This window comes from Drosophila albomicans, chromosome 3, assembly GCF_009650485.2.
Source record: "Drosophila albomicans strain 15112-1751.03 chromosome 3, ASM965048v2, whole genome shotgun sequence".
In the NCBI taxonomy this organism is placed as follows: Eukaryota; Metazoa; Arthropoda; class Insecta; order Diptera; family Drosophilidae; genus Drosophila; species Drosophila albomicans.
This window is the reverse complement of record NC_047629.2, coordinates 30,098,602-30,114,729: the sequence shown is the minus strand read 5'-3', so window position 1 is coordinate 30,114,729 and position 16,128 is coordinate 30,098,602. Positions and strand designations below refer to the sequence as shown.

At 36.9% G+C, this 16,128-nt stretch overlaps 1 protein-coding gene across 2 annotated transcripts in view; it reads right to left on the bottom strand.

The window, feature by feature from the left end:
* Positions 1-1,184: 1,184 nt before the first annotated feature.
* LOC117567337 (semaphorin-2A) overlaps positions 1,185-16,128 on the bottom strand; it is a 50,673-nt gene continuing 35,729 nt past the window's right edge. For both annotated transcript variants that reach the window (XM_034247256.2, XM_034247258.2), the window contains exons 3-15: positions 14,561-14,648; positions 14,447-14,498; positions 11,213-11,281; positions 10,249-10,356; positions 9,064-9,201; positions 8,212-8,344; positions 7,475-7,831; positions 5,847-6,075; positions 3,843-4,179; positions 3,601-3,764; positions 3,382-3,534; positions 3,199-3,307; positions 1,185-2,692 (exon numbers count right to left, since the gene is read on the bottom strand). In XM_034247256.2, coding sequence (XP_034103147.1) covers positions 2,621-2,692; positions 3,199-3,307; positions 3,382-3,534; positions 3,601-3,764; positions 3,843-4,179; positions 5,847-6,075; positions 7,475-7,831; positions 8,212-8,344; positions 9,064-9,201; positions 10,249-10,356; positions 11,213-11,281; positions 14,447-14,498; positions 14,561-14,648 — 2,009 coding nt within the window. In that variant the 3' untranslated portion in view covers positions 1,185-2,620. The remainder of the gene's footprint in view (positions 2,693-3,198; positions 3,308-3,381; positions 3,535-3,600; positions 3,765-3,842; positions 4,180-5,846; positions 6,076-7,474; positions 7,832-8,211; positions 8,345-9,063; positions 9,202-10,248; positions 10,357-11,212; positions 11,282-14,446; positions 14,499-14,560; positions 14,649-16,128) is intronic.

The window sequence follows — 16,128 nt, the reverse complement described above, 5'->3', positions numbered from 1 at the left end:
AAAAAAGGAAAAGCGAACACAAGAAGAAAATAACACAAAAAAGATTAACTGCTGTTGGGCTCTTAAAATTTGCAATTTGGATATTCAACGTGCGCAGCAACAGCTCCCCGTCGAAATGCCGAAACACCGAAATGCTGAAACGCTGGACACAATAAAATAATGAGCACCAAATTACACAAAGCGTGGAAAAATGGCCGTGGGCACCATTAACCAGGCCCAGAGAGAGAGAGAGAGAGAGAGAGTGGATAGCGGAGCGCTCAAATGAATTCTAAAAGCTTTTGCGCCAAAGTGTTGACAACCATTTTGGTAATATGCTCAAGCAGACAGCCAGGCGCAAGCTGGCAGAATGGACGATGGCACCCTGCCGGGGCCAAAAGGATGCTAAAACAATTACAACGACTGCCAGGGACGAGGCAATAACAACAACAACAACAGCTACGACGAAGACAACGACAATGACAGGCGCAGATTCCAGCAAAATTTATTTGCTGTGCGATAATTTTAAAGAACAAAGACGAAAATTTTCGTAGCAATTCAGCTGGCAGGCGGCTGGCAAAAGGCGCAAAATATGGAAATCGGGGTATGGGTAACTGCCTTCGTTTTATTTTGTGCCCTATTTCGACCTTTGTGAAAGCCAAATATTGCTCGCAGCTTGGGCTTTAATTAGCTCAGGATATGCAAAAGGGATAAGACGCCTTAGAGGTCTATATTAATACAACTCTCTAACTTATTTCTACATTAATTCATCTCTTTAATATGCAGTTTTTTATTAAGAATATTTCCTCTTAGCATAAACTAGGCCAAGTCATACCACAAATTCTGTTTCGTAATTTTTGCTGCCTTTTCCTTAGTGTGAAATTAAGTGCAGGAAATTATTTGAGGCATTTTCAACAATGCGTGTAATTTTTGTTGCTGCTGTTTTCATTTAATTTTCATTTCTTTTTTACAGACTGATTTAATTTCTCGCTCTTTTTTTCCCCCTGCGCAACTTTTCTAATTCTTTTGTGATTGTGATTTGCGCCCGAACTTTTTTTATCTCTCTCCGTTTTCACAGTCAGAACTTGGGGTAGTTATTATCCACTTCATGGGGGCGCAGCATTGCAGATAACAAATTGTGGAAATGTAATGGAAAATTATGTTGATAATTTGAATTTGAATCATTGCCCAATGAAAAAGATATCAAGTTTGTTTTTATAGATACGTTTTTTTTTTTATTAAAATTTAATTTATAACTAAACGCTTAGTAACTAAAATGTTGTCGATTTAGCTTAAGTACACATAGAACAGTATGCTAAAAATTCATATTTTCGGTTTATTTTTGCTTTATTGTGTCTTGGCAAGTTTAGTTGAAATCAAAATTCGGATTATGATGTGAAGAAACGATTAAGTTGCATGTGAAATTGACAAAATTGCGAATTATGCGAGTTTTTATTATGTTATGTTGTGTATAAACTATGGACCGATTTGATGTAGATTGTATTTATATATTATTTGTATAATTCAGCGTTGGATATTTTACTACTGCTTTGTAATATTTTATATTTATTATTATGTATGTATATTGCTCATTGACGTTACTTAGTTGAAGTTGCAGTTCATCTAGTTTAGTTTAGTTCAATTAAGCAAATCTGATTTAATTTCCATAATATTTTAGTATGCTTATCAATATGTACGTTTGAATGTGTTGTTGTGCGTATTTAATGCGGCAGTTGCTTTAAATGCATTTCATTTCATATTTAGTTACTCATTCATCTCGTGATATGATTCAGATGATGATGATTTAATCTGGCAAATTCATAAATGTATCAAAACTTAACATCACATTGCTTCTCCAATTACAATTACGTGTAGGTTTATTCGACTTTTATTTAGATGCAATTCGTGTTTATATGTATGCTAAATGCTAACTGCTATTTCGTATATTAAGGTTAATTTTAGTTTAATTATGATTCGATTGATTTAATTATGAATTACGTGAATGAAATGCTGGCTCATTTTGCTGATTTACTTTTACGTTTATGTGTAATACTTGTTTGCTTGTTCATCCTTTAGTTTTGTATTTGTCGATAGAATTATTAACATGTTGAAACGTTGCGTTTACTTTAAGTATGCATTAAGTATGCTTAAATATGTAATTTTATTTATATTGTATTAAATGTAAAATGTTTATTATATTAACGATATGAAGTGATCTTTTATTGTTTGTTTCTTCGTTTTTGTAGCTAACTATTGATGAATTATTATATTTCTGTTATTGCGCAGACGAATGTCTTATTTTCTTTAGATGTTTGCAATTGCAATTAAAGTATCGAGTATGCTGAATAAATGCACTGTACTGGAAGTGGTTCGCTATACATATGTACGTTGATATCCGTATAAATGCAGTTGATCGAGTTTACGAGTTCGCGGTTTACATATTGCTTAAATTTATTTAAACTTATTTATTCAGTTTAGCGCCAATCGATTGCTATTTGCATCCACAACTCAACTCAACTCAAGTCGTCTATTGAATTTGATTTAAATTGTAAACTCATCTCTGGGTGGTTCAATGAATTTAGTAGAAACGTTTGATGGACGTGCTTGGTGGCGGCATGTTGACGACAAAACTATTGTCGTGGTATCAAACGTTGTTCTTGCGGAAGATATCATTTGGATGTTGGTTGCTGCTGAAGTTCTGGCGCGTCGAGCATTGCTGTTTTTGGGGGGGCGATAAAACAAATTGAAGGTAATGTTGATGAGTATTATATGCATATTATATTGAAGTACACAACAACGATACACAAAATGATTGCATTTTAATTGCTCATGTATGTGGCGCTGAATACCTGTCACATAGGCAATTAGCATACGTTCGAAACGTATGTATAAAGCATCGCTCAATCAGACCATCAGGACGTCAGGTGCGGGTGGCAGGTGGTGTTTAGATAATGATAGCTTAACTACTTTACACTGTTTGTGATTTGACGTTATGTGTGCTGTGTGTGGTGTCAGCTTGCCAGCCCGTGGCGGCGTCAGCGTCAGCGGCAAGTTATTAAAATAATTGCCCGCCAAATCATTTATTATGGCATGTGTCTGCCCCCGATTGCACGGACAACGGACATCGGACATTGGACATTGGACAACGGACACGACAACACGGCGTCGGCTCATTAGTGTGCGGCCTAAGCTCTTATAATTTCAATCAGGCAAATAACTTACCGCTTGCTTCTTTTCCCAGGACTTCATGGCTGTTTTATATTTCTCGAATTCATGACACCAATCCGAATAGATTTTCTGATAGTCATTGCTTTTGTTCGGTGGCGTGCATCTGTGCGCGGGGGTAAAAAGAAACGGGGCAATAATTATAAGTCAATTATTGGCCATTTAATGTGCTGGACTCACCTATGCGCATCGACGGTTATGTTATAGCTGCACAACAGCGAGCCACCAAGGTGGCAATCGTAGCGTCCACCGTCGGCCTCATTCACCGATACCACAACCAGTCCTCGCTCCGTGGTCTCAATGTATTTGGTGGGGCTGTACTTGATCTCATAGCTGCAAGCAAAAGCGTATTCGATTGAGGTAAACTTGAATGTTGCATGCTTGACGCATTTGACTCACCGTCCTCTGTCCTTGGAGTGATGATACCAGGTGACCTGTTCGTTCTTCAGCACTTCGGGTATCTTGACAAAGCAACCCAGATGCACACTCTGGCCATAGGTGACAACGATTTTCTTCTTTAGCACACTGGAGTCACAAATGTCGCTTGTCTCGTTCGCCACATCCTGTTGTCGAACAAAATAAAGAGTAAAAAATTTGCATTTTTGTTTACAATGAAATGATTTGGACTCTCTGAATCTCACCTGCAGCAAATCCAATTCGTATGGACGGCACGTGTTGGCTTCCTTGTCCCAGCCGCAGTATGGATCACGGACGCAACGGAAGCAATTGTCGTAACGGCGATTGCACATTGCCAAATCGATTTGCTTGATGCGATGATCGGTGCCCACATACAGAGATTTACGTGTCTGGCTGATTTCCATCACCTGGATGGCCTCATTGGGTGCCACTTCAAAGATGTCCAAAAGTTTCGACAGCGACTCGCCATTGCGATAATACTGTACGATTTTATAGATGCGACCCAGATTGGTGCCCACATAGTATACGGTGTACTCCTGGTTCAATATGTCGATTTTGATTCTGCCACACACACAAAACAAAACAAAAGAGAGAAAATCCCAAACAGTTTAAAGAGCGAGTTACATACAATGGCTGAGATTAAAATACATGAAACGATGCAATGCGTTGCGAAATTAAATGCTTATTTAATATGATAAACGACCTGAATATTAACGAAATTAAATAAAACCCCACTTCTCTCTCTCTCTCTGATCCATCTGCATTCTTTTCATTCGCATTTATGTTTTTTTGTTGTTGTCTTTTATTATTGTTTCCCATATTAATAGCGGGCTTGTAACACCTGAGCGTGTCGGCAACTTGCAACTGTTGTGCGATGCGAGTAAATGTCGGTATTAAAATTCGTCACATGATTTCGCCATTTGCTGCCCGCCAGTTGTCAGTTGCCGAGCAATTAATCCATATAGAAAACCCCATGTAAATAATATTATATGGCAGTCACATTTTTTTGAACGCAATTATGCATATTATTTATCTATTTTTAATATTCGACTGCAATTAAATTTGAAATGCCAATAAATTTGCAAGTAATCACAATACAACACAAAAAAACGAAACTACATTTTTGCCATGTTTTTTAAGGTGAAGCAACGGAAAAATGTGATTATCAAATAACATTTCATCAGAATGTTGCTATTGTATTTTTAATTACAACATTCATTTGCATTAATGCGTTAATGACTGAAAATGAGCCAGTTTTTCAGCTGCAAGTTATTTTTCAATTTCAAGCACATTAATCTTATCCGAAGATTTCATTTTGTATTTGTTTCTTTTTTATGTTTTAATGAGTTTTTATTAAAATGTTGTTATATTAGGAAGTTAATAGTTTGAAAACTTAGAAACTGCATAATGATAGGTGTTGCATTGTAGTGGCTTTGGTTAATAATAACATATATTTTGAATATCGTATTATATTAATATATGAAATTACAATATTTTGTCAGTATATTTTAAGTAATAATACTGCTTTCGAAATATTTTAAACTTTTTTCTGTGGTATTTAAGATAATGTGGTATAGATTTCATTATTATTATATATTATATTATTGTATTTTTTTGGTATATTATTTTGTTAGTAGAGCATTCAATTTAATGTACATATGTGGATTGCGCTACAGATTTAACATGAGATATTATTGTTTTATATTTCTTCTATTAAAGTGATGTCAAATGAACATCGGTTTTATCTAGAAATAAATTGTCAGTCCAAATATTATTTAAATACATTCATTATTAAAATGCGAAACTATCGTGATTTTATCGACATCAATGTGTGCTTGGATAATTTGTTTCTATGTTATTTTTATTTATGATAAATCTGTACTTTTGTTTGGCCACAATGAGGAATGTTTCAAATTGATGTTGATATCGCTTTTATTTTGGGAGCACAAAACACGCTTGACTTGGCTTAATTAAAGCACTCAAATGATGAAATGAGTTTGCTCGAACATGAAATTGCACTTTGAGAGACAAACCACAAACAGAAACACAGAAACAAATCGTAGAATACGCAAATAAATTAAAAATTGAATAAAAACCATCCTTCGTGTATAGGTAAAGAACATATACATACATACAAAATGTACGTATGTATGTTGAATAGGAGCATAGCCAAGGAATGCGATGAGAAAAGGAGGGAGAGAGAGATAACAAGTGGAAATAAAACTTACTTGTCAACAACGAGCTTTGTGAACACCAAATCCCTTTTATAATAGACCGGATTGTTGTGCTCGTGATTTACGGCTTTGTCCATAAGTGGATGCGAGCGTATGAAATTCAGGACGGTATCTGGCAGATTTGAGGTATCGTTGACACATGTGCCGGGTCGCGGATCTGGCACACGAGAGTTCAGCACCGGCAGCCAGGCGGAGTTTGACGAGGATTGCTCCTTAAATTTACCTGCGGAAAAAGAGAGAATGAAAACAATATATAAGGCATTATATTTTCGACTTTGAACTGAGCAACCAACATGCCAGGTGGCAAGTGTTGCAATTGAAGTTTTAAATCTGCGACCCCAAAGTGTCAGCTGTGTTGTGCTTGGGCGTAAACGTTAAGAGTCTCTAAGTGGGCGTGGCTCAGTGGCAGTGTGTGTGTGTGGCAATAATCCATTCAAATGGATTTTCTAATACGATTTATGTTGCTCCGCACACGCTGCAAAAAGAAAGAGAGAGCGGGCACTGAAATTACAAAACACTCAACGTCGTGAGTGCTCAGCTCCCACTCTACCTTCACAGTGTGTGTGTTTGCTGCCGCTGCTGCTACTGCTATTGGATCTGTACGCTACACCTATATTGGATTTATCGCAACTGAAACTGTAGCTAGAGTTGTCCCCGTCCACTGAGCTCTGGGCTCGCCGTGTGGCACGAAAATCACATGAGGGCCAGCTGAAACCAATGTGCTGCAGTTTTGCAAATAAAATTTACCGATAAGTTGCATTTGCCATTTGCCAATCCTATTGCTATTGCTATTGCTATAGCTATTCGTATTTCGATTTCTATTTCTATTTCTATTCTTGTTTCTATTACTATTTCCACTCAAAGCACTTGAGGGATTGAGCGCAATTTAGTTGCTCGCTCGCAAAACAAAAGAGAAAATTGCACGTCAGTTGAGTTGACAGTTGGCAACATTGTGGCTCCGATAACGTTCATCACATGTGTGCGGGCATCCATTTTGCATACAACACTTAACATCTACATAAGCACATGCCTGCATACATAAGTAATACACGAGGGTTGCCTCGAAGGTTGCGAGATTCCCTTTACGACTTAAGCAGCTGAGAACTTGTGGTCTAGGCATCTAAGACTATTTAGCTTTCATTTAAAAATAGGACTATTATTAATATTCTATTACTATTAAACAATTCTTTAAGTAATGAATTGCTCATCCATATATATTAAATAAAGCGTTTATATAAAGGATAAAGAGACTAATCAGCTGTCATTTAAATATAGTCATGATCAATAATAAATCAATTTATTAAGTTGGCATTTAAATATAGAAAAACTAATTAGTGGACGTTTAAATATAGAAGTTATATTCATAACACAGGGATTTATTTCTATTAAGTTGTCACTTAGATGAAGATGAAATCTTTTCCAATAATTTCTATGCTCTAAACTCTTATGTTTCACTTTGAATTTTCAAACTTCAAATTCAAACTATAAATTTTTAAATGAATCAAACATCTTTAACACACTTTGTCACAAGAAGCCACATCTCTATGTGATGCACACAACATACTCTTTGTGCCACCCACGCTTATGCAATCGAATGACTAGAATGGAACTGCTGCACTCACCATTGAAAGCGGCTTGGACCTCGTTAATGTGGAAGCTGCACACGGCTGATCCAATCAGGCCATTGGTGCTGGTCGTGAATGTTGCATAGAAGCGTGTCTTGTCCGTGGGCAGTTGATAAACCGATTGTATCTCATTGAAGTAGAACGGAAATTCGCCCGAAATGCTGCAGTTGAGTCGTGCCTTTAGATATGTGGCCCAATTGTGGGCCAACAGATTCTTGCCTCCAACATCCTTTTTGCAAACACGTGCAATCCGCGAATAGACCGCCTTGCCGCAGTTAATGTACTCCACGGCTGTTTCTCGGAAAAAGAAGTACACATACTCGCCAATATCAAAGGAGCCAACGAAATTCGGTTCTGTAAAGAAACATAGAAAGTTGAGATGAGATGAGAGGAGTAAAGATTCTTTCTGACGCAGATTGATGACCTGCTGCTTTGAGTAACGATCTACATAATTGAATAGCCTAAGCCGATTAGCTGTCGGCTACTCATGAATCGCATCATCACACAATACCACTCACACACACACACACCACAGTGCGTATACGTAATACAAACAAAAAGAATACATAACAAAAAAGTAAAAAAAAAAATAGAAGAGGATTCAAGCGCGAAATCATTTGTAACGCGCCATAGCATCCAGAATCCTTTTTCAATTTTTATCTAGTGCCACAGCCATGAGCTTCGGTTGGCTTTGGTTGAGTTGCTTCTGTTCTCTTTTTTTGTTTGTTACTTACTGTCCAACCACTTGGAATCATATTTGAGCGTGCGTTTGAATTTGTATTCCAAGCGCTTTGCTGACGTATTATACAAATCCGTGCGAAAGATCACAGTATCCGCCTTCGTGAACTCAGCATTGGTGCCCGAGTACTGTGTGGAAAGATACAAAATACAAATAGAGTGAATCAGAGTGAGATGCGCCAGCTGCTTGTATAGAACTGTTGCTATTGCTGTGTTTAGGTTATGGAAAAGTTGCTGTCGATTTGCAGAGTGTACACTAATTTTTATTTGGTATATTTGCTATATAAGAGTTAAGTTTTGCATTCTATAATTAAATTTATTACTACAAAAGATAGTATATAGCAATAAATTTAATTCCTTTATTCTCATTTCCCTTGGCAGAAATGATTTTAAATACCAGATTGTGAAGTTAAATTCATTAAGTTTATCAATTCAATAAGTCAGAATTTTGTAATCCTTCCTTTTATTTATAATATTACAAAATTTATTTTCTTTTTAAAAAATATAGTTCAATATATAATAAGTATGTATGTATACATTTTGGAATTTGTACTTTTGGAATAATCAATTTTTTCTTTTACTACTATGCTCCTCGGATTAATTTGATCTACTAACAAAATAAATCTAAGCTTTGTCAACTTTTTATTATTTCAATTTAGTTTAAATTTGTATATTAAAATAGAGTTCAATATATTTGCTATAATTTTCTATTCATTATAATCATAATAAATATATATAATTTTATATTATATTATTTCTCGTCTTACTTTTTTTTACTTATTGTTGTATAGCAGAAATATTTTAATTGTTAACTCTCTTTTTTTTTTAAATTTAATTAATTTACTTACCAGACCAGGCAGTCCGCCAGGATTTCCCTCCTCCACGTAGATGGCCGTTGAGTTGTCCAAAGGATCGTAGGGACACTTGGCAATGCCAAGACCAACTCCAATCACGTATTCTGAGCGTGGCAGATGCGTCAGATTGGACTATACCAAAGAAATAAAAAAAGAGTTTAAATTACTTACTAATTTGCTGCTTCAGATCGAACAAAACTCTCCAATTAATTTTCATTTCAATATTATTTTGTGCATTTTCAAAGAAAAGCCCCTCGAAAGTTGTTGCTAATTGTTGCTGCGGAACAATGCACCAAAAAATATCTCTGGAATCCCTTTTTGCGCAAATATTGTTTTTGGTTTATAGTTTGGCTTGCTTTTGAGTATTTTGTGTACTTTTGAGCAGTCGCATCAGAATGCATTTTTGATTGGTGTTCACCTCTTTAAAAGTGCATTCTCATTGTATTTTGTATTTCTAAAGAAATCAAAATGTGAAGAGGGGATTGCTGCAAAAGGTTCAATAGTGTGTGATTTGAATGCAGCTGAGCAGTAATGACTATTTTCACAATGCATGGCAAAAAACTTATATGTGTGCCAAGAAATTTATAACAAGAAAGCTGTAGCCGAGTTTGCTCAACTGTGAGATACCAGACCATTATGTATATTTATATACTGCAAAAATACCAAAATATGCCGAAAGCTTTATTTGGCATATTGATATAGTACTACATTTAGTATAAACCCATATTCTAAAACTATACCAATTTAATATACCGCAAAAATTCAAAAATATGCCGAAAGCTTTATTTGGCATATTGATACAATACTATATTCAAAATAACCTATAGAGTACAAATTATAAACTGTATCTTTATTCCTATAGTCTCTGAGATATTGGTGTTCATACGGACATGGCTAGATCGTCTCGGCTGTTGACGCTCCTTCTGTTATAAAAAAAGTTATAATACCCTTCTACTCTATGAGTAGCGGGTATAAAAAGATGACAACGTCTATTCAGCTCATATACCAGTATGAAAAGAACACATGCGTGGCTTTGCTTTGTGTGCGTGTAACGAGGCTGTTTCCGGATTGCGATCTTAAGTCAATACACACACAAAGTTGGCCTCAAAAATCTCTTTTGAATAGTTGCATAGTTACAAAATGTGTCCTTGGCTGCAGCTGAAAGTTGTGTATACTCACATAGATGACATAATCCTTGGGATTGTGTGCATTGGTGCCACACACGTAGAGCCTATCGCCTTGCTGCATCGATTGTATGACACGCACATGGTTCTTGCAATCGAACACCTGTAACGAGAGAGAATTTGAGACAAAATCATTGTATTGGGTTCAATTAAAGCAGCTACAAAGTATGCTATGTAGTAAAAATGGCAACATTAAGTACACGCATAGTCGCACAAACACACTCGTACGCAATAATAAATCAAAATTGGTCGAGTGTGCTCGAGCAATGCAACAATTTGTAATAGCACGCGTCGTTGCAGCCACTGTCGCTAAATCAATTGGCAACAATGCAACACAATGCTAGAAAATCCCTGCCACAGACGCAGCATTATGATGACTTAAGCAACACACACATCGAAGCATATATACAGACAGTTCAATTGACATCTAGTTGGAAGGCAGAATCAGCTGCAGACATGACAGAGCGCAATGTGTGTGTAGCATGCCACACACGAAAGTGGAGCGCACGATAGAAAGGAAAAAACGCGCTTGCTACAAATTGAAAAGCCACAAATAAATTGAAAAAGATTTCAAATGAAAGGATTTGCTGTCACATTATAAACGAGTTACAATAACAGCGCCAAGCTAACAGAAGCGCCAACGTTGCACTTGCAACTTGCCACACACACAGCTACAGCTATAGCTAGAGCAATTCGGTTACGTTCGAATTTCAAATTGCAGCAACTCGCGTGCGCCGCGCTCAAAAAAAGAGAAGAAAAATGGATTTGCGCGCGCTGTGTAATCAGTTAGCTCACCATATGATATAGAAATCAATCAAATCGTTGTGCATGCTACAATTGTGCTTGCTGCTAAGTGCCATCATCAACATCATCATCATCATCGCCGTCGGCTCATTGATTGTTTACATTACGTATACGACAAGGTTAACAAGCTTGTTGTTTTCTCTTTATGCACTCACCTGACTTTTGCCCTTCGACACACAGCTGACCACATCGTCACGCGTTGGCTCCAAATTGATCACATCGCGCTGCAAGTAAATAAATAAAAGCAGGTTAATAAAGCAATCGATTTAATAGAAAATTGCGAGTAAATTATAAACTGAAATTCACATTTATTAATGACAATCCCGCACTTGAAATATTAATATTAATACATTTGCTTGTAGCATTTTCTTTCCATTTTTTCGGCTGCTCGCATAAACTACAACTAGAAGCTAAGAGGGAGAAAGTGGAGGAGGAGGAGGAGTTGGCATAGACTTCGTGGCATGCTTTCAAGCAAATTGATTTATAAATCACGTAATGTAACGAGCACATACGAAATATTTTCAAGCAAAATACGCGCACGCATCGCACAGACGGTTAAAACCACCCAACACAGAGCACAGCACAGAGTACAGAGCAGCTCAGAGAGCCAACATAAAACCAAAATCATGTATTATTTAGTAAAATTTGCATTTGCCGCATAAAGCAGTCACTGCGGCACTGACTGTGGCAGCAACAGCTACAGCAACAGCAACACAGTGCGCACCTTGCCTGGTCGAGTATTTTCGTCCTGGCTGTAGGCAACGGAGCCAAATGATGCCCACGGCGAACGCAGTTACTCGCACTCTCTGCGAGTGTGTGTGTGTATGTGTGTGAAATAACACATAAAATATATTGACGTATGCCGCAAGAGCAGCTAGCTGACTGCCCCTTGTGCCCCCGTCCGCTGCAGGATGATGTTGATGGGTAGTTTGCCTGTTCGCCAGTTGGGCAGGTGGCGGCTCTGGCAATGTGGATGTCTCGAAACGACAGCAAAACGTGGCGTCTTTTCAGTTTTATGATACGTTTGCGGCCAGGTTTCAGCTGTTGCAGGTGCAGACACACACACACAGCACACACCATATACACCACACAACGTTTCACTCATAAAACACGCTTTTGTATGACATAAATTCATAAACAGCCTCCGCACACACTCTCGCACACTCGCACACTACAGATGTTATAGCAAGTGTATATATGGCTATATATACAGAATGCTTCGTGTTATCGACTCTCACGAGTTTCGATAATTCGCAAGTTCGACGTTTATGTGGAATTACTCACAAAACACACACAATCGCACACACCAAATATGTATTCACACCTTCGAAGACCGAAGCATATTTTTCACACTGCGCAAAATATGAATGCCTTAATAAGATAAAGACTATATTATGCACAAATCGAAAAACAAAGACAAAGGGTAAAGGATGCTTAGAGATATTTTTTGGTACATCATTGTTATTTATTCATTTATATTAAATATAGTATTAAATACTACATTTAGTTTTAAGGAAAAGTGAGTACTGGCTGCGGGGGGCTTCGACTCGACAAACAATTGTAATTGTCTTCTCCAAGAAATAAAAATATAACATGCATATGTACATATATAATTAAGGTAGATCTCTTATTCACATAACAATATTAAGTTCATCCATTTGTTTTAATATTCTAATTAATACAATTAAGCAAACAGCAAATAATGTTACAACATATAGTAATATAAGTACTCTTTTTACTATATTTTATGTAAATATGTATATACATATATGCTATACAATTTTTATTATCTTTTTTTAAAGATGAAAATATTTCTTAAAAACAAAAACATGTAATTTTAAGATCCTTATATATGATTTAGCCTTTAAACTACATCAATGAAAATTTGTCATTTTAATTAGTTTAATTAGTTTGCTTGTATTTGTTACAAATCGCTGTACGAATTAAATGAATAAAGTAAACTACACAAAATGACATATTTTTATCAGTAAGTACTATAGACAATTTCCAACAATTTCTCTTGAATTCTATTGATAACTATTATTCAACATAAGTTCAATCAATTTACTACATGAGCTGCGCTAATTGAACAAAAATAGGTTTGCCCATGAGATTTTTCTGAATAATTATTAATTTATTTAAATATTTTCTCTATGAAATATAATCTGTAATAAGAAATAGAACAACTACGGTAAAAACAGCTTTTACTAATTGATTTTCCTGCTGTTTGCTGTATTTCACTTTTAGCTGTCAAACTTTGACCTAAAAACTTCAATTTCTAATCATGAGTCTAAATTTACGATTTAAATAGTCAAAGATTCGTACGAAACTTAAAAGTAAAGCAGCTGCTGCTAAACTGAACTACAGCTTATATTTTATTAATACGCATAATAAATGGGACAGGATAAGAGAGAGAGTAATCCTTGTAAATGGTCGGTTTGAAAAGCATTGAAACATTCAGTTGTGGGTCCCACTACAGCTTTGAATAGTTGATTGTTTTTCTCTCAGTGTACATAAATTATGCGGTACTCAGCCATTACCACGTGGAGGAGCGTGGCAGTGGAGAGTGGAATCTGGGCTCGTGTGCATGGCCATGGCCAAAACTCGAAAGCGGAATGCCCATAATGCAGCCCCCAGAGCGCATATTAAATATGTTTTTTTCCATGCCTTGCCTTGCCCTTTTTTTGTTACTTATGCTTTGTTGTTCGTTGTATGTAGGTGGACAGGGACGAGTTTTAGCTCTGGTTGAATTGGGTTTGGGTTGCGTAACTAAAACAGATATTTTTCACTCGTTTACTTCGGGGAATCGAAGATTTGTGGCATCGCATTTGATGCACGCCTAAAAGGTGGCTAAGCTTTTGCTCTGGTTGCGGTTGTTGGTGTTGTTGTTGTGTGTTGACAACGTCCGACAACAACAAGAACAACAACATCAACAGCAATGGCTAAAAGGACAGGCTTAAGCCAGTGGCGGCTATTTGGCAACTACACACACACTAACACATTCACCCGGAGATATGGACAATTTTCGTGTGGAAGGCGCGTAATGAATTTTTAAAAATATGCCGCAGCGTGGCAAAGCTTGTTTGCCTAAAAGCGTGCTACACGTTTTATGTGCTGCTGCTGCTGCTGCTCGTTGTTAGATTTGTGGCCTGGGGAATTGTGCACAACAACAAGAGAGAGCAACAAAAAACAGCAGCAGCAACAACAAGAACAATAGCAACCACTCAACAAGCTGCGTTTGAAACGAAACTCGTGGGAGCTTAGCCTAAAAGCAAATGCTAGGATTATACTTGTATCCTTATTGTTATTGCCGCAGTACACAGCAGTAGTTGGCTTGCTGTTCTCTGTATTGTTGTCAGTTTGTTACAGTTTAATGCATGCATACTTACATCACAATACGACGACGAAATATTCTGCAAATTCAAACGGAATACACGATCCCTGCAAATAGATAGACATTGATTTTATAGTTGAGTTGGATTTATTTTAATCGCTCTACTTACATGGCGCCCACATAAAGCGAATCGCGCTCCTCGTTCATATGGAAGGTGCGGTAATAGAGCTTGCCGCATGTGAATTCGCGCACATGATCTGTAAGTAAGAGAGAACAAGAAGTCACTATTTAATACACAGCAAATAAGCGTTAGTTAGCTTAATTCCATATTCAATATTTGGACAACAAATTTTCTTAAGTGAGAGCTAGCTGGCTGGCCACACATACACACACACACACACACACACTCACATAAACACACATATCACCCAAAAATTCAAGTTCTACTTCATTCCCGTTTCCATTCGTAGTCCCAGTCCAATGTCCGACACAAATGAGCGCCTGTCAACAAAGTTTATGCACAGACGTTGACAAAACGCAAACACAGTGCACAGCAAGAAGGAGAGACAACAGCAGGAGGAGGAGGAGTAGGAGGAGGAGCAGGCACACAAAGCACAGCCACAGGCAGGCCACACACAAAGACAAACATCACAGAGAATGAGACAGAGAGAGAATGGGAGATAGAGACGAAGCATGCGAGTGAGATATCCCATTTCAATCAAATGACATTTTGACATTTCTCTTTGCCGGACACTATCGCCGGCGACGTCGGCAAATGTAGCCAAAGTGCAAGCTTTAAATGTTGTTTATTTACTTTTAACTTTGACCAACACAAATACACACACACACACACACATAGTCACATTTAGAGACAGCGAGGAGGGGGCAAAAAGTGCACTGACTAATGTAAAGAACTGCGCTGCAAACTGGACAAAGAAACTTTAGATCGTATTTCAATTTGGCAACTTTTGGGAGTATGCGTTGCTAGAGAGACTGATTTAATTTTTTGCTTGTTTAGATTTATTAAGCAATTGAAGGAGTAGAGGCAATATAAGAGTTAACAAATATGAAAATTTAAAAATAAACTGAAAACACACAAAAGATATTTGGATTTTGATTTGAATAAGCGAAAACTAATGAGTATCAAATTTTCTGCTTATGTTTTGCTATCCTTAAAATCAGAGACTGATTTCACTTTTTTGAATATCTTTATTAAGCAATTAAATCAGTACAAGCAATATATTAGAAACAATATTTGAGACTGTTGAAAAGACAACGCTCAAAAGTATGCTCTACAAAATTTATAGCTTAGTTTTTCATAGAAAACTGTGAAACATCCATTTAGCTGCTTAAGCTTTGTTCTCCTTAAAGTCAGAGACTGGTTTCATTTCTGCTTCTATATTTTTATTAAGCCATCGAAGCAGTACAATCAATATAACAGCTTGACATATTTGAGACTGATAAAACTAAACTGAAAAACGCACAAAAGTATGCTACGAAGAGTTGTGAGTTGGATTTTGATTTGAATAGGCGACAACTGCTGTCATATCCAATCAATTTGCTGCTGTAATATGGGAATAAATAATAAAGCCTTGTTAATTATATTTAAGCATGTGATGTGCGTGTGTGTGCTTTGCGTGTGGATGTGTGTGTGTGTGTTGCGTATACTTATTATGTTAATTTCATTGACGTCGCGCTGTCTGCGCGTTGTTTACGCTGAGCTTGAGAGAACGCTGA